The 22,092-nt window shown below is 47.4% G+C and overlaps 1 protein-coding gene across 1 annotated transcript in view; it reads left to right on the top strand.

Moving 5' to 3' along the window:
• Window positions 1-22,092, top strand: part of peak3 (PEAK family member 3) — a 132,576-nt gene that overhangs the window by 49,274 nt on the left and 61,210 nt on the right. Inside the window, 1 exon segment of the mRNA XM_086004676.1 lies at window positions 7,983-8,145. Within this exon segment, the coding sequence (XP_085860802.1) occupies window positions 7,983-8,145 (163 nt within the window).

Raw genomic sequence — 22,092 nt, 5'->3', positions numbered from 1 at the left:
TTCCGCATTGCCTGCATGCTTTGTCCTTGAACCAGCAGTCCCTCTGGTCATGGGTGGATCTGCCGCAGCGATAACATCTCTCGAAACCCTGTGTCATTTCATGGGTGCCGAAGTCCTGTGTCTTTTGTTTTATCTCTGCAGCTCCTCTTGCGACTGCTTCGTATGATACAGCCATACTGAAAGCCTTGTCCAGTGTTAAATCTTTTTCAGAAAGCAGCCTTTTCTGTGTTCCTTCACTTAAGAGACCGCAGACGAATTTGTCTCGAAGATAATCTGCTAGTCCTGCCCCGAATTGGCAGTGTTTTGATAGCTTTCTTAATTCGGTGAGGTAATCAGCATTACTTTCATTCTTGTGTTGATTTCTCTTGAAGAATTTGAATCGTTCCGCTATCAGCAGCGGTGTTGGGTTTAAGTGCTCCTGTAGGGTATCAACAATTTCTTTTAAATTCTTGTCCTTTGGTTTGGCTGGAGTGATTAAATTTCGTAACAGCCCGTATGTCTTTGCGCCCATTAGATTTAGCAGTACAGGTGTACTGAAGCTTTTTTTTCATCTTCTATTCCATTTGCGGTGCAATATACCTCCACTCTTTCCACATATGTGGTCCAATCCTCTATCTCGTTATCAAAAGCATCAATATTGCCAGACTTAGGCATCCTAGAAATAAAATGGCGCTTCCCGCGCTTTTCTTTCTTTTCTGCAGAAAAGATATGGCGCTTCCCGCGCTTCCCCGCCGCTGCTGTCGATGACAACGCTGTTTCCCGCGGTTTCCATTCTTTTTATTTATTTATTTACAGTTGGAGACTCGTTCACGCTGGGCTCTCTCTCTAGGTCTGAACGCCGACCTGCTTGCAGCGCCGGCCGTCTCCCGAGTGCTCCCTCCCCATCTGTTACTGCTTGCCTCCGCTTTCGCTGCTTGGCCTAGCTGTAGAGCCAGCCGCTGGAGCCCCAGCCCGATGCCCAGGAAGGATTATTGCAGTACCTGCCACCAGCTTGGCTAGCTGGTGAAACCACAGCTTTTTCTTTTTCTTGATTTTTCTTCAACTTTGGATGCCAGAGGAATCGATGTCCTTGAGGTGCTGCCGAATTGCAGGTAAGTCCGTTTCCAATTCATCGCCACTGTTGTGTCTGTGTGTTGATAGAGACACTGAAGACAGGAGTTGGTTTCATAGGTGTTTACTAAACAAAGTCTGGAGGGGAACTAACTGATACAACACAATATACAGGCTTATATAGCCCGAGTGGCCATTACCGGCATTACAGTACACATGGGGCTCTTAAAGGCACATGCACTACAGTGGCAATCCATTTTTACTAAGTTAGGTTGGCGATCAGCCAAGCACGATTTAATGTTTGAATCAAAGTGAAAGTTTAGAACCTTCATTCTCCTTAGCAATCTGCTTCCTCTCAGCATTTTCTCCTCTCCCCGTTGATGCAGCCATTGCCCAGGATGGTAGGAAAAGACTCAGCCAACTTTTAGCTTGAGCTAGCCGGTCAACTTTCATTTCTCTGGTTCCTTTAAAGTCCAGCTGCCTGGCTAATTAAGAATTAAAGGAAGATTCAATTCAATTCAATTTTTTATTTGTCATATATGCAGCAGACGTGTGTACTGCACAATGAAATGTTGATTTTTACGAGTCCTCCCAACATTGGAATAAATATGGCATAACAATGATAAAATACTAATAGAAATACAGTAATAATAAATAAAACAACAGTGATAAATAATAATAAATTATACGTTCATGAGTCTTATGGCCTGGGGGTAGAAGCTGTTTCGAAACCTACTGGTACGAGACTGTATGCTTCGGTATCCCTTAACTGACGGGAGCAGGGCGAAGAGGTTGTGGCTGGGGTGGCTCGCGTCTTTAATGATTCTCAGGGCCTTCCCCCGGCACCTCTCGGGGTAGATATCCTGGACAGCAGGTAGTTTAATTCCTATAGTATGTTGTGCAGCTTTCACCACCATCTGCAGAGCCTTGCGGTCTATGGCGGTGCAGTTGCCATACCAGGTAGTGATTCAGCTGGACAGGATACTCTCGATGGTGCACCGGTAGAAGTTGGTGAGAATCTGGGGGGCCATTCCAAATTTCTTCAGTCTCCTGAGGAAGAACAGGCGTTGGCATGCCTTCTTCATTACGACGTCGATGTGATGTGACCACGTTAAGTCCTCCGTAATGAATACACCCAGGAATTTGAAGCTGCTGACCCTCTCCACCTCAGCCCCTTCGATGTAAATTGGGGTGTGTCCCTCCCCCTGCACTTCCTGTAATCTACGATCATCTCCTTTGTTTTGCTGATGTTGAGGGAGAGGTTGTTGTACTTGCACCATTCTGCTAGAGCTCTTACCTCCTCCCTGTAGCCTGTCTCATCGCCATCTGTGATCAGGCCTACAACGGTAGTGTCATCAGCAAACTTGATGATGGAGTTGGAGATTCATTTAATTGCAGGAGGAGAGCGAGAGAAACTGAAACGGAGCAGCGTGAGTGGCTGAATTGTTTGGGCGGCAAACCCCAAAAAGTTTGAGAATCATTTGCCGGAATTTTCTGGCGTCCGTGTGGGTGCAATTGGAGGCGGGTCGGGTGGGAAATTTGAAATAAGTGGGAGCAGGTCGGGAATCCCGCCCTCATGCGCCTTTCCCTTGGGAGTGTTTGCCAGCGTGGCAGCGACCCGAACGGCCGAGGTAATTTAGCTCATTATGAGGTACTTGTCAGGCCCTTAAGTGTATTTAACAAGAGAAGTTAAAGCTAGTATTAGATCAAAGGAAGAGGCTTATAATGTTGCCAAAAAGAGCAGTAAGCCTGAGGATTGGGAGGATTTTAGAATTCAGTGAAGGAGGGCCAGGAAATTGATCAAGAAAGGGAAAATAGAATATGAGAGTAAACTAGCGAGAGACATAAAAACAGACTGTAAAAGCTTCTGTAGGTATGTAAAAAGGAAAAGATTAGCAAAAGTCAATGTGGGTCCCTTACAGGCGGAGACAGGAGAAATTATAATGGGGAATAAGGAAATGGCAGAGAAATTAAACAAATACTTTGGGCTGGATTTTACTTACCGAGACGAGTTGGGGGCAGGACTGCTGCCTTCCGGGTTCTAGTCCCGCCCCCAGCGACGTCCAACACACAGACGCTATTTTCCCCTGATTGGCCTTGATAAGCCTGCCCTGCGGGCTTGCTGGCCAATTAAGGGAAAGCCAGTGTCAGATGATGTCAGTTGATGCCGCTTCATCTGCCAGTTTTCCTAAAGGAACATGAACCAGTTATTTTTGACAGATGATCTGTCAGTGTTTGACAGCATTGAGGTGCTGGCAAACACTGACAATCACTGTACAAAGGTGAGCCCTTGAACCCAGGCTCTCCAATTACTCTCTCCTTAGGATAAAACAGATAGCAGCTGCAGGTGAGGGTACAGAAGCGATCTGTCACTTTTCCCAATGAGGTGAGGCTACACAAATAGCTTGTCACCTACAGAAAAATCAAAACACATTAAAAATGACTTTCCCAACATTTCCTTACCCCTGATACTCACCAGTGTCCCATTGCATCCTTCACCACTTCTGCAGCTATCATCTATACACAAACATTACAACAGACCCACAGCATGCCTCACTTACCCTGGCGGGGTTCCCCGCCATCGGGAAGCCCGCAGTAGAAGTCTCAAAATGGGAAAAAAACTCTTAACTGCCTGTTAACTACCTGTCTTCATGGAAGAAGATGCAAAAAAACTTTCCAGAAATAGTGGAGAACCAAGGGTCTAGTGAGAATGAGGAACTGAAAGAAATTAGCATTAGTAAAAAAAGAGTACAGGAGAAATTACTGGGACTGAAAGCCGATAAATCCCCTGGACCTGATGGCCTACATCCCAGGGTTCTGAAAGAGGTGGCTATAGAGATAGTGGATGCATTGGTTGTCATTTTCCAAAATTCCATAGATTCTGGAATGGTTCCCGCAGATTGGAAGGTAGCAAATGTAACCCAACTATTTAAGAAAGGAGGGAGAGATAAAACGGGGAACTACAGACCAGTTAGCCTGACATCAATAGTAGAGAAAATGCTAGAATATATTACTAAGGACGTGGTAACAGGGCATTTAGAAATTAATAATAGGATTGGGCAGAGTCAACACGGATTTATGAAAGGGAAATCGTGTTTGACAAATCTATTAGGGTTTTTTGAGGTTGTAACTAGCAGAATAGATAAGGGGAAACTAATGGATGTGGTGTATTTGGATTTTCAGTAGGCATTTGATAAGGTGCCACACAAGAGGTTATTAAACAAAATTAAGGCTCATGGGATTGAGGGTAATATATTAGCATGGATTGAGGATTAGTTAACGGACAGAAAACAGAGAGTAGGAATAAACGGGTCATTTTCGGGTTGGCAGGCTGTAACTAGTGGGGTACCGCAAGGATCAGTGCTTGGGCCTCAGCTATTCACAATCCACATCAACGATTTAGATGAGGGGACCAAATGTAATATATCCATGTTCGCTGATGATACAAAGTTGGGTAGGAATGTAAGTTGTGAGGAGGATGCAAGGTGGCCTCAAGGGGATATAGACAGGCTAAGTGAGTGGGCAAGAACATGGCAAATGGAATATAATGTGGAGAAATGTGAAGTTATCCACTTTGGTAGGAAAAATAGAAAAGCAGAGCATTTGTTAAATTGTGAGAGATTGGGAAATGTTGGTGTTCAGAGGGACCTGGGTATCCTTGCACACGAATCACTGAAAGTTAACATGCAGGTACAGAAAGCAATTAGGAAAGCAAATGGTATGTTGGCCTTTAGTACAAGAGGATTTGAGTATAAGAGTAAAGACGTCTTACTGCAATTATATAGGGCCCTGGTGAGGCCACACCTGGAGTATAGTGTACAGTTTTGGTCTCCTTACCTAAGGAAGGATATACTTGCCATAGAGGGAGTGCAACGAAGGTTCACCAGACTGGTTCCTGGGATGGGGGAATTGTCCTGTGAGGACAGATTGAGTAGACTAGGCCTATATTCTCTCAAGTTTAGAAGAATGAGAGGTGATCTCATTGTTAGTTGGTATGATTGCATTGGAATGAGGGTGAGTGTGAGGGGTGGTTAGTCAGATGGGGATGTGATAATGTAGATAGAGAGAGAGGGATGGGTGTACGTGCAAGGTATGTTGGTGTGAGTAATGATGTGCAGGGGGAGGGTTTGGAAGGCAGAGTGATGGGGATGTGATGAGAAGTGCAGCAAGATGAAGTTGAGCATGGCTTTACACTCACCTTTCCTGATCTAATAAGATCATTGAAACGTTTGTGGCACTGCACCCGGGTCCTCCTGACAGCATCCCTGCTGTTGACCTCCTCTGCTATTTGGAACCAGGCTCCTTTGATCTGCTGGGGAGGTCTCTTCTGCCCATTGGAAAGGGAAGAGGACCTCCCTGTGTGCTCTCACTCCCTCCATTTGAGAACCTGGGTGCAGCCCTCTTTCCCTGTGCAGTCATGTCTGGCACTGTTTGGAACACACCAATGGGGCAATACAATGGCTGCACTATCCTAGACGAACCTTCAAATGCAATGTGGCCGTGGCGCCTTTAAATATCCCGGCTGAAAACACGTTGACATGAATCAGTCATTCATGAAAGAAAGACTTATGAAATAATACTGAGTGGCCTGCTGGTGGCGCTGTCCAGGGAGAGTATAAATACTCAGGCAGGGCCCAGCTTGCGCAGGACATTCTTAACAGGAACTAGTGAAGGACACAACTAGACCTCCATGTTGTAAAACAGTTGATTAAAGCTTTGTTTAACGCTTAGACCAAGTGCTTAGTGGTTATCTTACATCACACGCCATCGATGACATCATTAGATCCGCACCTTTTAATCAGGCCGGGTAACGCACAGGACAGCCTTAATTGGCGCCATTAACGGAAAGTCGATCTCAGCAGCGGGATGGAACAAAGAACAGGGTCGCGACCCACCATGGCGACCGCCCGCATCCAACCCGCCCAGGTACAGAAAACTCCGGCCATTGAATCAGAGAGTTTTGTTCAAATTTATTGTCAAGATTGTTAGTTGGCTTGTGCAGTGGCACAAGGGTGGGGTGACATATGGGCTGGAATCTGGTGTCCGTACCATCATTTCTTTGGTGGTTGCCCCAGTGCTTCTCCCCATGATGTACATGATCTCAAATGACTTGTAATTAACTATTTCTTAGATTAAAAATGGGAAAAGGGTGCCTCCTGCCAATAAACTCTTTCTATTCCCTTTGTGTTGCTCTCGTCGCTGGTCTTTGTCGATCCAGTGTTAGGAAATGTTTCCCCTGACCACAGTGCAGATGAATGATCTTCCCAGAATAGCTCTATGTACAAAGCCGATACAGGGACAAGCTGAAGTAGTTAACGCAACAAGGACACTGTGCACATGCGCTGGTACATCAGTTATTACATCAGTTATAAGCAGTGGCGCAGTTAGGAATGAAAATTTTGGTAGGCCCCCCAACTTATTGTGGTCGGGCAGTGAGCAAAATCTGGCGTCACAGCATTTTGCTTCAAAGAGGGGCACCCCTCTCCCAGCGCTAGCAGCCAGAATGAGTCACTAAGGCGGCAAGGTGATCACTAAACACCAGCCATTCAATCCACGGCAGCTCAGGGGTGGTGTCAGAATTCAAAGGGCTGCTTCTAATGGGCACACTTATATCTTGTGCCTCCTCAAAAGTGTAATGCTGTATTTGAAGCACTTTAAAAACAAACTTAATTTAAGGAACAAACATTTCCCCCCCCCAAAAAAATAATTAATAAAAATTCCAGAAATATAGAAAAATGTCTATTAAAACATGGTCCTGTACCCATTGTAGAAAAAGAAATAAAGCCTGTTTACATTTTACAAACTCCATCCCTTGATCCCATTCCAAATGGATATTGAAAGAAAAAAAGAGCAAATCTTCCAGAGTTGCAGCTCAATAGAAAATGGACTGGGATATGGGGAGAAGGCAGGGACAGGGAACTGAATTTGGATGATCAGCCATGATCTCATTAAATGGCGGAGTGGGCTCGAGGGTCCGAATGGCCTACTCCTGCTCCTGTCTTCTATGTTTCTATGGACTCCAGGCCTGTCTCTCAATTCTTTGATCCTCTATCCTGGTTGTGAAAAATGCCCTCAGTGCACAGCACCAAAGCTTCTGCCCCATCATAATATCCAATACCATGAGAACTCTGGAATACTAAAAGCACAGGGCTAACTTGGTCCAAGTCACCATCGGAAATAGAAATATGTGGAGATGCAAATCAAGGTTGAGGCCGATTGTTGCTTTATCACCAGAGGAAGCTTGCTTCCTGTCTGACATGACCATGTTTCACATTGTCACTGACAGTAGAGTGCAAATAAATCCCATGCATACCCCAGGTTGCTGTTCCCCGTTTTAACGAGCATAGATGCAAAAAGGATATTCTTTTTAAGTTGTGCTTTTAACCATTTTAGTAATATGCAAAGGCAGCCTGTTAACGTCTCAAAGAGATAGTCCACTTGAAGTGTGGGCCTGCAAGCCCAGTGAGTGAAATAAGCTTCTCACAGTGAACAGTAAGAACATTTGTAAGTGTAGAAACCTCTTAGCACCTCAAACAGTCTTTTACTGTCATTAGTTTCAAACTGGGAGCTCAGTTACTTTTGTGGTGTAGTGGTTTAACAGACGAAAATCGCATATCCGCTGCACAAGAAGATTTGGCTGTGCTGTATATTTATGTATCTATTTATATGTGTATAGATACGAAAAGCCAAAGACAATTCTGAAGAGAAATACTGCCACTGCTCATTTTGTACGACTGGCTTGTTTTTTGCATTATACCAGGAGCAACATTTCCCTGGTTACTGGTGGCCACACATACCATTAACGATTCATCGGTACAAGCCTGTTGCATCGCACAAGGCAGCTTGCATCAGAACTTCCTGACTCAAGAAAGTCTGGTCAGTTTTAAACGAGAGGGGAAAAAAAAACCACTACTGCCTTTTTTTTGTCACACAGGGAAAGGTTTGCAGCCAAGATGAGTGGAAGTATCTCTGATGTGGACTCGAGCAGTACCAGCTCACACGAACAGATCTCAACTTCACATGACTCTGAAATATTCAACTCAGAAAAATCCATCAGTAGCATAGACTCAGACAGCAGGACCTACGTCAACCTGGGTAAGTTTTGCTTGATTCAAAAATAGAAGTCTTCTACAGTACAATCTATATTTTTAGCAGGGGCTGTATAATTAGGTGTGAACGAGGCAAGGATAAAGGTGAATAAAAGGCTGCTATGTGATTTTCAATTTAATAAACTTCTGTTCTTTAATTGCTCCCTACCTTAACGACAGTATTTTTTAACATTTGACGTAAGAGTGTAAGTTAGCAGCTAACAAATTGAAATGAACAATATTTCACTATTAATTTTTCAATACCTGCTACCAGTTGCATAAACAAACAATCAAGTGGTGTGCACCTAATCAGAAATAATTAATTTCAGCAGCTTAATTAACAGAAAATAAATAACTGACTGTCCATTCGGTAAGCCTGTTCTCCTATGGTATATACTGTACAATATGAAATTGGAAGACTGTGCAGAGATCCCACTCTATAGAGGACCACTGGTACTAAACTAGTGCAGAAATATAGGTTTCTTCTGATCGGTGATAATCATGCTATGCTTGAGATATAATCTGAATGAATGTTTCTCAGGCCACTTCCCCGCTCACTGAGACTGAATATTTGCTGTTCCATCAAATAAATTGTTGTGCACTCCTAATGAGCTATTTGTTAATTGTAACTCCATTTTAATCCATATTAACTCAGGTGTTCTGGTGGAAATCAAATCAACTGTATGATTCAATAATCTATCACTTTAGCAAGTGGCTGCTTGATACATGTGCAGGTTCCATGTCAATAAATGAGGAAGCTTTTGGGGTTGAGGAGATCTTGCTACATCAGACAAGTGGCAGTCAGCAAAGGCTGGAGAAACGTAATCCCTTTGTAATAGTTCACACCAGACAATTCATTTAAACAAATCTTGGTCTAGAGATTCAGGTGAAAAATGGGTGCTGCAATATGGTGAGCAATGTGCGGAAGTGCGGTGCCGCCATGTTGGTTAGGCTGCATGAGCACACTACGGTCAGTATTTTCAGGTGCACAGCTGTCAAACCAGCAGTCCTTAAAGGGACCGCTGGAGGCTGCCACGCAAAAGACAAGTTTCAACATTTTTACTTATCTTAATGTGGCGCCAAGAGGTCCCGACTCCACAGTAAAACCATGGCCATAGCCAATGGCCACTCGCTATTCCCCCATCCCCCCTCCCAATTTCCTCCCTCCCTCCCGGACTCACCGCGCCAGCCGGATTCACTCTCTCCATGACCAGCGAGATGCCTCTGGGGCCGCGACTGGCGCCCACAGCTCACCAGTGCTATTTTAATGAGGCTGGCGGACCAATTTGCCATGGTCCTGCCGCCAGGCTCATTAAGGCTGTGCAGCACCCACTGCACTGGGATCAGGCCCCACTTAGGGTGCAACCCATTTTCTAGGCCTTATAGGTCAACCATTCATGTTACTTTGTGCTCTTATCTTCTTCTTCTTAGGCAGTCCCTCGGAACCGAGGATGACTTGCTTCCACATTAAAAATGAGTTCTCAGGTGACTGATGAGTCCAATGCGGGACCTACAGTCTCTGTCACAAGTGGGGCAGATGGTGGTTGAAGGGGCGGGTGGGTGGGGTGCTTGGGTTGATGTGCGCTCCTTGCGGTGCTTGCGCTTGGCTTCCGCTTGCTCCCAATGAAGGGTCTCGAGGTGATCGGTGCCTTCCCGGATGCTTCTCCTCCACTTTGTGCAGTCTTGGGCCAGGGATTCCCAGGTGTCGGTGGGGATGTTGCACTTTTTCAAGGAGGCTTTGAGGGTGTCCTTGAAGCGTTTCCTCTGCCCACCTGGGGCTCTCTTGCCGTGCCGGAGCTCCGAGTAGAACGCTTGTTTTGGGAGTCTTGTATCGGGCATGCAGACGATGTGACCCGTCCATTGGAGCTGATCAAGCATGGTCAAAGCTTCGATGCTAGGGATGTTGGCCTGAGCAAGAACACTGACGTTGGTGCGCCTATCCTGCCAATGGATTTGCTGCTCTGTAGACCATGAGCTTGTGTTCTTATAGTTTTGCTGTAAAGTTCATACTACAGGAAACTTTTTTTTATCCGGCACCGATGGGACCGACATGGTGCCGGTTCATCAAAAATTCCGGATAACCGAAAGCTATAGTAAAAGATACGGAGAGCTGAGAGCTCCGTATAAAGCAACAAACCCTGTTGCTTAGCAACAGGTTCAGAACAATGGCCACAAGTTCCAAGCGTCTCTGTAGCTTAGCAACAGCTGCAGCCACACCCTTGCACAGCAACAGATCGAGGACGGCAAGTAGAATATGAAGTAAAACTTACCTGAACTCCTGAATTTTGCCGGTTAACCGAGATTTCCGGTTATTTAGGTGCCGGTAAATCGAAAGTTTCCTGTATCATTTTTATTTCTTATCAACAGCCACCAATCGCAGGAAATGTTTTTGCAGATGTTTTTTTCTTGCTAGGGTAAGAGAAAACAAGAAAACCAAACAGTGTCATTTTTATTATAATGATATCATGTACAAAGGACACAATGATGTATTTCAACTTAATTTACTCCATTTTTTGTCCTGAATATATTGCCCATTTGAGAGTTTCCCTTCTTAGCATAACATTGGGTCCTGCTTAAAGTTGGCTACCAAGGTTTGTGTGGAGGTTATTTTATATCCAGTACAGAATTTGTTTTTATGGATGTGCATCTCTACATCTGAGTCAGAAGGTTGTGGGTTCAAGTCCCACTCCAGAGACTTGAGCAGAAGCTTTCAGCTGACACTCCAGTGCAGTGCTGTCGGAGGTGCCGTCTTGAGGATCACACATTAAACCGAGGCCCCATCTGCCCTCTCAGGTGGACGTAAAAGATCCCGTGGCACTATTCGAAGAAAAGCAGGGGAGTTCTCCCTAGTGCCCTGGCCAATATTTGTCCCTCAATCAACATCACTAAAACAGATTATCTGGTCATTTATCTCATTGCTGTTTGAAGGACCTTGCTGTGTGCAAATTGGCTGCCACATTTCCTACATTACACAATGACTGAACTTCAGAAGTACTTAATTGGATGTAAAGTGCTTTGGGACATCATGAGGTTGTGAAAGGAACGACATAAATCCAAGTTCTTTCTTTTTTACATTTTTTAAAAATTTGTTTATGGGATGTGGCGTCGCTGGCAAGGCCAGCATTTATTGCCCATCCCTAATTGCCCTTGAGAAGGTGGTGGTGAGCCACCTTCTTCAACTGCTGCAGTCCGTGTGGTGAAGGTACTCCCACAGTGCTGTTAAGTAGGGAGTGCCAGGATTTTGACCCAGCGACGATGAAGGATCGATGATATACTTCCAAGTCAGGATGGTGTGTGACTTGGAGGGGAACTTGGAGGTGGTGGTGTTCCCATGCATCTGCTGCCCGTGTCCTTCTAGGTGGAAGAGGTTGCGGGTTTGGGAGATGCTGCCAAAGAAGCCTTGGCGAGTTGCTGCAGTGCATCTTGTAGATGGTACACACTGCAGACAAGGTACGCCGGTGGTGGAGGGAGTGAATGTTTAAGGTGGTAGATGGGGTGCCAATCAAGCCGGCTGCTTTGTCCTGGATGGTGTCGAGCTTCTTGAGTGTTGTTGGAGCTGCACTCATTCAGGCTAGTGGAGAGTATTCCATCACACTCCTTACTTGTGCCTTGTAGATGGTAGAAAGGCTTTGGGGAGTCAGGAGGTGAGACACTCGCCACAGGACACCTAGCCTCTGACCTGCTCTTGTTGCCACAGTATTTATGTGGCTGGTCCAGTTAAGTTTCTGGTCAAAGCTAACCCCCAGGATGTTGATGGTGGAGGATTCAGCGATGGTAATGCCATTGAATGTCAAGGGGCGGTGGTTAGACTCTCGCTTGTTGGAGATAGTCATTGCCTGGCACTTCTGTGGCGCGAATGTTACCTGCCACTTATCAGCCCAAGCCTGAACGTCATCCAGGTCTTGTTGCATGCGGGCATGGACTGCTTCATTATCTGAGGAGTTGTGAATGGCACTGAACACTGTGCAGTCATCAGTGAATATCCCCATTTCTGACCTTATGCTGGAGGGAAGGTCATTGATGAAGCAGCTGAAGATGGTTGGGCCTAGGACACTGCCCTGAGGAACTCCTGCAGCGATGTCCTGGGGCTGTGATGATTGACCTTCAATCACCACAACCATCTTCCTTTGTGCTAGTTATGACTCCAGTCAGTGGAGAGTTTTCCCCCCCGATTCCCATTGACTTCAGTTTTACTAGGGCTCCTTGATGCCAGACTTGGTCAAATGCTGCCTTGATGCAGTCAAGGGCAGTCACTTTCACCTCACCTCTGGATACTGCCTCATCTTCCAACACTTCATCCACCCAGTACTTGCTAAGCCCAGGCCTTTATGCAGTTCTGGGACAGGAATCACTCCTTCAAGCTTCTCAAAAAGGTGCATTTTAGAGGAACTTCTGGATTAGGCACTTAGGGCTAATAATTGAGTATCGCCCCCTTTGGGGCGCTAACTTCACCAGGGCACTGCTTTTAGTGCCCCGAAAAAATTAGCGCCCCTGCGACAGAAATTGAGTGGTAGCGCCCCAAGAGGGAAGCAGGGCGCTATTGGATGTCCCCCACATCCCTCTTGGGGCGCTGCGAGGGAATATCGCTGCATTATGTGCCACGGTATTGCAGGCCTTCCTCCCCTTCTTAAAGGGGAGGGGCCTTGCACAGCACGACCCGTGACTCAGCTGGGCCCCCCAGGGATCGGGAGTGCCGGCAAACAAGCCCGGCACTCAAGAGAAATGTCGGGCTCTTGGAGTGCAGCCGGCACTCCGCGGCGCGGGGGGGGGGGCGCGGTTCAGGAGGCCGGGGACAGAAGCGCAGACAGGTGCTGGCAGGCAGCCAGTAACAAAAATGGCCGCCCCGCACCTCGCCTTTAAATAGCACCTCCCCGGCCGCAGGTAGGCCCCCTGACCCCGTCGGACATAGTGTCCGGCGGTAAGTTAGGGGCGCTCCTGAAGATCGCGGCCGGGGCATGAGCGGGGTGCTGCGCACGGCGATGATGTCATCACCGGCGGCGCAGTGCCGCGGGGCGCTACCAGTTACCGCCGCCGCTAACCTCCCGCTGAATTTCGCGGGAGGCGTGGGCGGCGCTGCGCCCAGGCGCAACTTGCTTTGTGCCTCCTGTTAGTGCCCTCTTAGGGCACTAATGGGAGGCGCAAAGCAACCAAAGTTTTCCCCCTTACTTTCCTGCAAGGGAGAAGATGAAACAGAAACTCATTCAGCAAGGCTAAAGCAAATGGCATACATTGTGCAAGACAGTCACACACTGACGGTTGAAAACAGCCATAAATGTCTGAGATAAAGTGAAAAAAAATCTTGCTTTGACAGAAGGATGATGCTATGCAATTACACCATGTATCAGATGGCAACATGTACAGGAATCTATTGCTTAAATTGTAAGCTGTTTCTTCACTTTTCCTGCTTTGTGCAATATTGTGGAGAGGTGCAACCAGTAAGAGTACAGAATGAAATAAACATACAAAAAATAAAGGCAGTAAAAGCAACAAAATGATAAACGGGCTGAAAAAATAGAACATGAAGAAAATATAGACATTGTTAGCTCAATTGAAACCTGAAAAAATGTAAAAGGATTAAAAGCGGGAAACTTTGTAAAGGAAAAATCTGAGTAGGCGCCAGTAAAAAATAAAGCTTGGTCAAAGAGGTAGGTTATAAAGAGGAAAGAGAGGTGAAGAGATGGAGAGGTTTCAGGAGGGAATTCCAGAGCTTAGGGCCTAGACAGCTGAAGACACGGCCACCAATGGTGGGGCAAAGGAAGTGGCGGGGTGCACAAGAGGACAGACTTGAAATGCATTCGGGGTAACTAGGGATGGGTGTTGCGTTTGCAAAGATAATCCAGAGGCCGTATGCAGAGCTCAGTTCATGTTGCTTTTAATGGCTGATCCAAACACCCACTTACAGGCAAAAGCAATCGAATACCTATATCCAATGTCAGACACAATACAACGATAACAGCACTATCAAACTCCATGTGCTCAGGCCAAGGCAATCGAGTACCTATCACCAATGTCAGACATAACATTTCCTCCCCCCTCACAGAATTTCAAACATGAAATGTAGTGACAAAGTCCTGTAGGTGGCCAGGGCGAGAATGTGTACGAACAGGCCGAGGTGCAGACTGGTGAAGAGCAGGCCGAGGTGGGGACTGGTGGGGAGCAGGCTGAGGCACAATATCTGCTTGAGGGTTGGCTGGCTGAGCCATATGTGCATCCCGCCACTCTGGGGGTAAGGCTTGGGGATTAGATCCATATAAACCCGCATCAGGGGGTGCTGGCACCTTCCGAAGGCGGCTGGCATGCCACCGAGAGCTGTCAGTGAGGCAGAAAGTGGCTGGTCCAAGTTGGCGGCTGATTTGGAGAGGGGAGGACCAGAATGAGGCCATCTTATTGTTGTGTTGAGGCCTGCGGACTCTGACCCAATCGGAGACTGAGATGTTGGGCGCCTTGGCCCTCTTCGACTGGTCGAAGCGGAGTTTCATCTTCTCCTGCTGTCTAGCGACTGTGGCTTGAGCCCGTGGAGCAGGGCTCTGAGCTAGCGAGGGGCGGAGCCTGCCAAGGGGCAGCATGAGCTCACGGCCTAGCATGAGGGATTAGGGTGAGACCCCTGTAGTGGAATGCTGGGAGGCTCTGTAGTGCAGCAGTGTGTGGAGGAGGGCCTTGTCAAATGCACACCCCTGGGATAGATGTGCTCTGAGGCCATTTTTCAGTGTCTGGTTAAAACGCTCCACCCCCCCATTTGACTCGGGGTGGTAGTATGCGTATGTGACGGATGCCCTTGCTCTCAAGGTAAGAGGAGAGTTCCGAAGAGACCATTTGGGGGCCATTGTCTGTGGTGATGGCCTTTGGATGCCCCCAGTGGGAGAAGAGGGACTCAAGGATATCGATGATGAAACGAGAGGTGACGGAGCCCACGGCAGTGGCCTCTGGCCATTTTGAGTGCAGGTCATAGGTCACCACTAGGAACCGTTGATGGTGGGGGACACCATGGATCTCCCCGCAGACGTCCAGCTGCAGGTGCTCCCAGGGCTAGGGCTGAGAGGGCCAGGCAAGGGGTTGCAGGGGTGGAGGAGCTTGGTGGCCAGCCTTGCCACTTACAAGGCAGGCTGCACAGTCCTTGACCAGGGCCTCAATTTCCCTGTCGATACCCGGCCACCACACTAGGTCTCGGCAGCGTTGCTTGAGCTTCACTATGCCCAAGTGGCCCTCATGCGCCATGGATAAAACACGCGCACGAAGGGCACTTGGGACCACAGTGCAGAGCCCACGTGCAACACAGGAGTCATTCCAGCAGGAGAGCTCCTCTTTAACTCTGGAGTAGGCAGACAGTTCCTCAGGCACCTTGTGAGGCCAGCCATCTCTGATGAAGGTGCACAGATGGGAGAGGGCTGGATCCTGTTCAGAGGCCTCCTTGAACTCCTGGAGAGAGACTGTGGTTTGGAGAGGCGTGTGCAGCATCTGGACGATATCCTGTTCTACATGGTCAGACCTGATGAGTGGGGCTGGGGCAGAGAAAGTGCGGGAGAGCAGATCTGCAACAACATTGTCACGTCCTGGTGTGAACTGGAGACTGAAATTGTATTGGCGGAGGTGGTCAGACCAGCGGTGTAGACGCAGTGGCCTGTGGCCCGTGCCAGATGTCGACAGCAGGGCAGTGAGAGCCTGGTGATCAGTTCGCAGGGTGAAGGCATGGCCATACGTGTACAGGTGCCACCGCTCACATGCCCAGTCGCACGCCAGCACCTCACGCTCGCCTACTGAGTACTTCTGTTCAGTGGGGCTAAGGGCTCGGGAGGCAAAGGCGATTGGTTTCTCCACTCCATTCTGTATCTGCGATAACACCGCCCCCACAGCTGCAGCGGACGCATCGCAGGCGACGAGGGTGGGGCTGGCAACGTCAAAGTGAGCCAACACTGGAGGTGACGTGAGCTGCGATTTGAGGAGGCAAACAGCTTCCGTACAGGTTTGTGACCACACCCAGGGCTCATCCTTTCGCAGGAGCTGGCGCAGTGGGGCTGTGGTGGCTGAGTACTGGGGCAAAAACTTCAGGTAGTACCCAGTCATGCCAAGGAAGGAGGCAACCTGTGCTGCAGAGCTGGGTTCTGGGATGCTGTGAATGGCATCCACGTTTGACTGGAGTGGGGATATACCGTCAGCCGACAACCGAAACCCCATAAATTCGATCTCTGAAACAGCAAAGACACACTTTTCACCATTCAGTGTGAGCTTGTGTTTTGCTAGAGCCGTGAAAACTCTGTGAAGGCGTTCGTCGTGAGTGGAGGTCGAGGGCCCATGCACGACGATGTCATCTAGGTAGATGGCCACCCCAGGAATGCCCGCGAGCACAGAGGACATCACCTTTTGGAAGCAGCTGGGTGCAGAGCTAAGTCCAAATGGCATCCTGGTGTACCGAAAGACGCAAGCATGTGTCACAAAAGCAGTGAGGTCCCTGCTGCTGGGGTGGAGGGGAACCTGTAGATAGCCCTGTCGAAGGTCCAGTTTCGAGAACAGGATAGAACCATAGAACTGCGCTGTGAGTTCTTCTGACATGGGCAGTGGATATTTGTCAGGGATTACGGCCTTATTCACTGCTCGAAGATCGACACAGACGCGTAGACCACCTGACTTTTTCGTTGCGACCACCAGGTTGGAGGCCCATGGGGAGGCATCAACTGGTTCGATGATGCCAGCTTCCAGTAGCTGCTTTAGTTCAGCAGTAACCCCGTCACGGAGAGCAAGCGGGATGCGGCGCAGTGACTGAATGACAGGGGTAATGGTGGAGTCAACCATGGGCTGGTGGGTGAAGGCAGTCAGGCAGCCCAGACCCTCGAAGAGTGCTGGCCATGTTTGGCGCCACGGTGAGGCGACGTGCAGAATCGCAGACCCGCCGGTGTCCAAGAGAGAAAAACCCAGGTCAGTGAAAAGATCCAGTCCCATCAGGTTAGCTCCTTGGCGTGCCACATGAAAACAAAAATCTGGCAAAACTTTTGTTCCATAGCGTACAGTGAGGTTGACTGAGCCCACTAGTCCAATTTTCGAATAACCATACCCGCAAAGGGCAGTGGAGGGCGCAGAGAGTGGCAGGGAACTGAAAAAGCATTTGAATGTGTCCACATTCAGCAGTGAGACGCTGGCACCGGTATCCAACAACAGAGGGATGCACACATCATTCAGGTTAATTGTGCATGGCTTGAAAGCCACTACTGGCCCAGAGCTCACGTTGTGAATTATAGGTCAACTGCTTGAGGACTGAGAGTGTTCATTTGTAGCAACAGGGGCAGAGCGGCAGACATTGGCAAAGTGATTTTGTTTTCCACAATTGCGACAGGCTTGGCCGCGCGCGGGGCAATTCTGTGCTCTGGTAGCATGTGAACGAGATCCGCAGTTTCCACACTGTTGCCGCGGCACCACGCGTTGCTGCCGTCGCGCGAGCATTAACGTGTCAGAGCTGTCGGGACTGAGGGCACTGTCACTGAGTGTGTGTGCTAGTTTTGCTGCACATTCGGCTGCAGACTCCACTTGAAAGGCAATGTTGACTGCCTGTGACAACGACAGATCGTCGGACTCGAGTAACAGTCTTTCACGCACTTTCACGTTGTTGGTGTGCTCTATTAGTTGATCACGCACCATCTCATCTTGTAGTGCACCGAACTTGCACGAGCTAGCTAACCCCCTCAAATTAGCCACGTATTGATGCACTGACTCGCCGGGGAGTTGGTGATGGTGTCTAAAAATGAATCGCCGCAGGAGGGCACTTTGTGGGGCAGAGAAGTGTGTGTTTAACAGAGCCACAGCCACATCATACGTTTGAATTGAGTCTGCTGCGCATAATGTCCCAAGAACACGCTGGCCCTCCGCTCCCAAGCAATGGGATAACAGTGCCTTTTTCCATGCTGTACTCACATTTTCTAGTCCAAGAGTAATGAGGTAGGTTTCAAAGGACTGTAACCAGCGAACCCATGGGATCGGGGGCTTACCGGGTAGTGCAAGGAAGGGTGGAGGTGGTGGAAGAGAGGCCGTATGGCGAGCTCAGTTCATGTTGCTTTTAATGGCTGATCCAAACACCCACTTACAGGCAAAAGCAATCGAATACCTATATCCAATGTCAGACACAATACAACGATAACAGCACTATCAAACTCCATGTGCTCAGGCCAAGGCAATCGTGTACCTATCACCAATGTCAGATATAACAATGGGCCTTGCCAGGAGCACCTACATCACAAAAGCAAATCTAAAAGTGACAACAGGAATTAAGCTTTTTCAGAGAGGAAATGTGCGCAGGTGTAAGATGGTCACTATCATAGCTATTAATACCCAGCTACTTTCACATTCCTGCACAGTTCCCTTCTTCCTTAAGCACACCGACGTTCACGAGTGACTGTCACCAACTGTGATACCTCCATTTCAGAATATGGAGGAAATACAATACCATCCTCTCTCTTACAAACTCACCTCCAAGTTCCCCTCCAAGTCACACACCATCCTGACTTAGAAGTATATCGCCGATCCTTCATCGTCGCTGGATCAAAATCCTGGCACTCCCTCCCTAACAGCACTGTGGGAGTACCTTCACCACACGGACTGCAGTGGTTCAAGAAGCCGGTTCACCACCACCTTCTCAAGGGCAACTAGGGATGGGCAATAAATGCTGGCCTTGCCAGTGACACCCAGATCCCATGAACGAATACAAAAAAACATTGCATCAAAATCCTTTAAATGGCTACATGGGTATGACAAAGTCTAGGTGGAACAGTCTAGGTAGACCCTTTCCTTTCACCTTGTTTTAGAATTAAAATCCAACTATTGGGAATAAAAGTCTGTTTTCTTTGCTTGGCACAAGTATTTTATGTAAAATGAGTTTGGGCAATCTCAACCTGGTTCCTAGCAGATGTGGACCCACAGCACAAAACTATGACACCTCATTCAGGAAGGTCACTTATGGGAAATGGAAATGTCACACTGATATAGCCTTAAGTGTTCTTCTGAGCTTTGGGCTAGGACATGCTGTTGGGACAAAGTGGGTGGAGCTTTACTCTGTAGCTGGCTATACTACCTTAAACATTCACTCCCTCCACCACCGGCGCACCGTGGCTGCAATGTGTACCATCTACAAGATGCACTGCAGCAACTCGCCAAGGCTTCTTCGGCAGCACCTCCCAAACCCGCATCTTCTACCACCTAGAAGGACAAGGGCAGCAGGCGCATGGGAACACCACCACCTCCAAGTTCCCCTCCAAGTTACACACCCATCCTGACTTGGAAATATATTGCTGTTCCTTCATTGTCACTGGGTCAAAATCCTGGAACTCCCTCCCTAACAACACTGTGGGAACACCTTCACCACAAGGACTGCAGTGGTTCAAGAGGCAGCTCATCACCACCTTCTCAAGGGCAATTAGAGATGGGCAATAAATGCTGGTCTTGCCAGCGACGACCACATCCCATGAACAAATTTTTTTTAAATTGGGCTGACACTGCTTGGTACAAACACCGAGTCCCTGAATGCATATGTTCCAGCCCTTGGCCTTAACACCCATTGCCTTAATGAGTGCAAAAATTCACCAAAAAGCAGAGGATACAGACTTGCTACTTTGAACCTAAAAAGGGGACAAATGGCAAGAACTCAAAAAAATCCATGTCATTAGGGAAACCTCTCACTCAATTTTACTCAACATTTTACTAAAATAGTAAATTATTAATGACAAGACTTATTATTGCAATTGAATGTTGATATTCACATTATAATCCATTGTACTTTACGTGGACAGTTGTAAATAAAAAATATTTTTTTAATTGTTCTGTATTTTTAAGTTGACGTCAGTCAGCTTTCTTTGATCAGATAATACTGCACTAATTTATTTTCCATCCTGCGATGTTATCAGTTTACAGAGATATGATCTGTTTCAAATAAATTAAGTTATTATCACTCACAAGTATGTTTTGAAACATAACTATTAAAAGAAATTTCAAAAAGTACATTTTCTAACTAATTTTCAATTGCCATGGTATAAGCCTATCAGTAACGCCCTTTATCTGAGGCCAAAAGGTTCTAATTTAAAGATATGAGCCTAAAATATAACAGTTTTGTGAATGCTTGGTTTTGGTCAGATGGATGCCTGACACCAGCAGAAAGCCGTCACCATGTTTAAGAGGCTAGAAACCAATCTACTGAGAAAGTCACACAAATAGAGCTTTTAGTTCCCCAATATGGGGTGTACACCTTCTCCATTAGGATACACCCCATTTATCCGAACCCAGGGAGCATAAGAGCAGGTAAAGCTAAGAATTAGGAACTCCCAAGTTTGTGCAGGGGTACTGCTGGAATTGATCAGGCAGGCTTGTTGAAAGACTCAATCTTCAGACTTGTCCTTCAAATCAACCAGTGTGCCTCCGATTCCCCTTTGTGGATTAGAGGGTAGAATTTCCAGTCGGTGGAAGGGCAGAACTGTAACACAAAGCCAACAGGAAGAAAATCACAATTTGGACAGAACCCAGACCCACTAGGTTTCTGCTCTTGCAGCTTACACTAGACATTGTGATTTGGGGTGTTTCATAGGTCCATCCCTGTTACGTCAGAAGCCAAATTTGGGACCATTTCTGGGGTATCAATTCCTAATGAAGAGACGATGGATGGCAGGGCCCAAACTCTGACAAATATTTTTACTTACCTCCTTTTTGGTCTGTTTCATGCCCCAGGTACCTCCTTCCAAAGCAGCATGGTGTCACCTTCTTGATAGGGTGATGGCTCCATTGCACATGCATGCTCCTGCCCAGAATATGTCAATGACCCCAGCCCCATGATTTAGGACAGGGTCAATGGCCGGACATAGCGGCAGGGAAAGGTCCTGCTCCACCACACTTCCACTCCCTCAGATGTGTCCGCCAAAGTTTTAGGCTCATATCTTTAAATGAGAATCTTTTGAGCTCACATAGACTTCCTAAATAGCATTACTGATAGGCTCATACCATTGCATTGTGCTCTGTCACAGACATGCATGATTGGCAGCCAGCCCCATATGGTTCCATAAAGTTATTATTAGGGAATGAGATCAATTTATGGTGGAAAAACTAGAAACAGGAGGAAAAGTGAGCTGGTTCAATTTGTAGGATTGTTGAACAAATTCTATAAATTGCATTCAAGTGCGTAGCTTAAACATACACATCTGCATAAGGAAAATGTTTACTTTCAGTTTCTCAGTCACCGCCTCTTAGGTCTAAAGAAGGGCAGTTTTCAGAGTAAATGCTATCAGCAGGGAATGGCACCCACCATCCATGCATATAAGTAAATCATAGTTGTATTGCCCATTGCGGTCAATGGAAAAGAAAACGGGGCTGGGTGTAAAACGGTCCGCCGATCTGTTATGGCCTGTTTTGTGCCACCGCCAAAGAACAATTTAATCCCTTTAATGTCTACAGGAAATAATAGGTTAACATTCAAGAAAGTAATTATCTTAGGGGGAGAAACTCGGTACAGCCCCGTTTGGGGCACTAAAACTTTGAAAGTTGAAAAATTAGCACCAGGTGCTAATCATTCTCGCCCCCCGCGAAATTCACTTTTCGTGCTCCAAGAGGGAAGTGGAGCGCTAAATCAAAGGCTGAACACTTCACTTTTGGCGCTAAAGTCCGTCAGCGGGGCGGTAGCAGCAGAGCGCTAAACAATTTTGAGCGCATTGCGAACGGCACTCTTTCATCACAGAGGCTACTTCCCTTGCTTAAAGGGAAGGGCCAATGATGCTGCACAAGCTAGTTGTTGTCAGTCCTGTTTTGCAAGGCGACCTGGGCGACTGCCATTACAGCCCCAAACACTCTCACAAAGTGGGGGGCTTGAACATCTCGCACTAATGAAACATTAAAAACTTAGCGCAGGCACCAGCTTGGTGTAAATAATAAAGGTTGCGCGAACTGAAAAGCATTCCCTTTAATTACCACTCCCGAAGCAGCCAGCCAAGTTCAC

This window comes from Somniosus microcephalus, chromosome 13 (assembly GCF_052327205.1).
Source record: "Somniosus microcephalus isolate GS21.2 chromosome 13, FLI_Smic_1.0, whole genome shotgun sequence".
NCBI classification, from domain to species: Eukaryota; Metazoa; Chordata; class Chondrichthyes; order Squaliformes; family Somniosidae; genus Somniosus; species Somniosus microcephalus.
The sequence above is the reverse complement of the archived record's forward strand: the minus strand, read 5'-3'. Positions and strand labels throughout refer to the sequence as shown.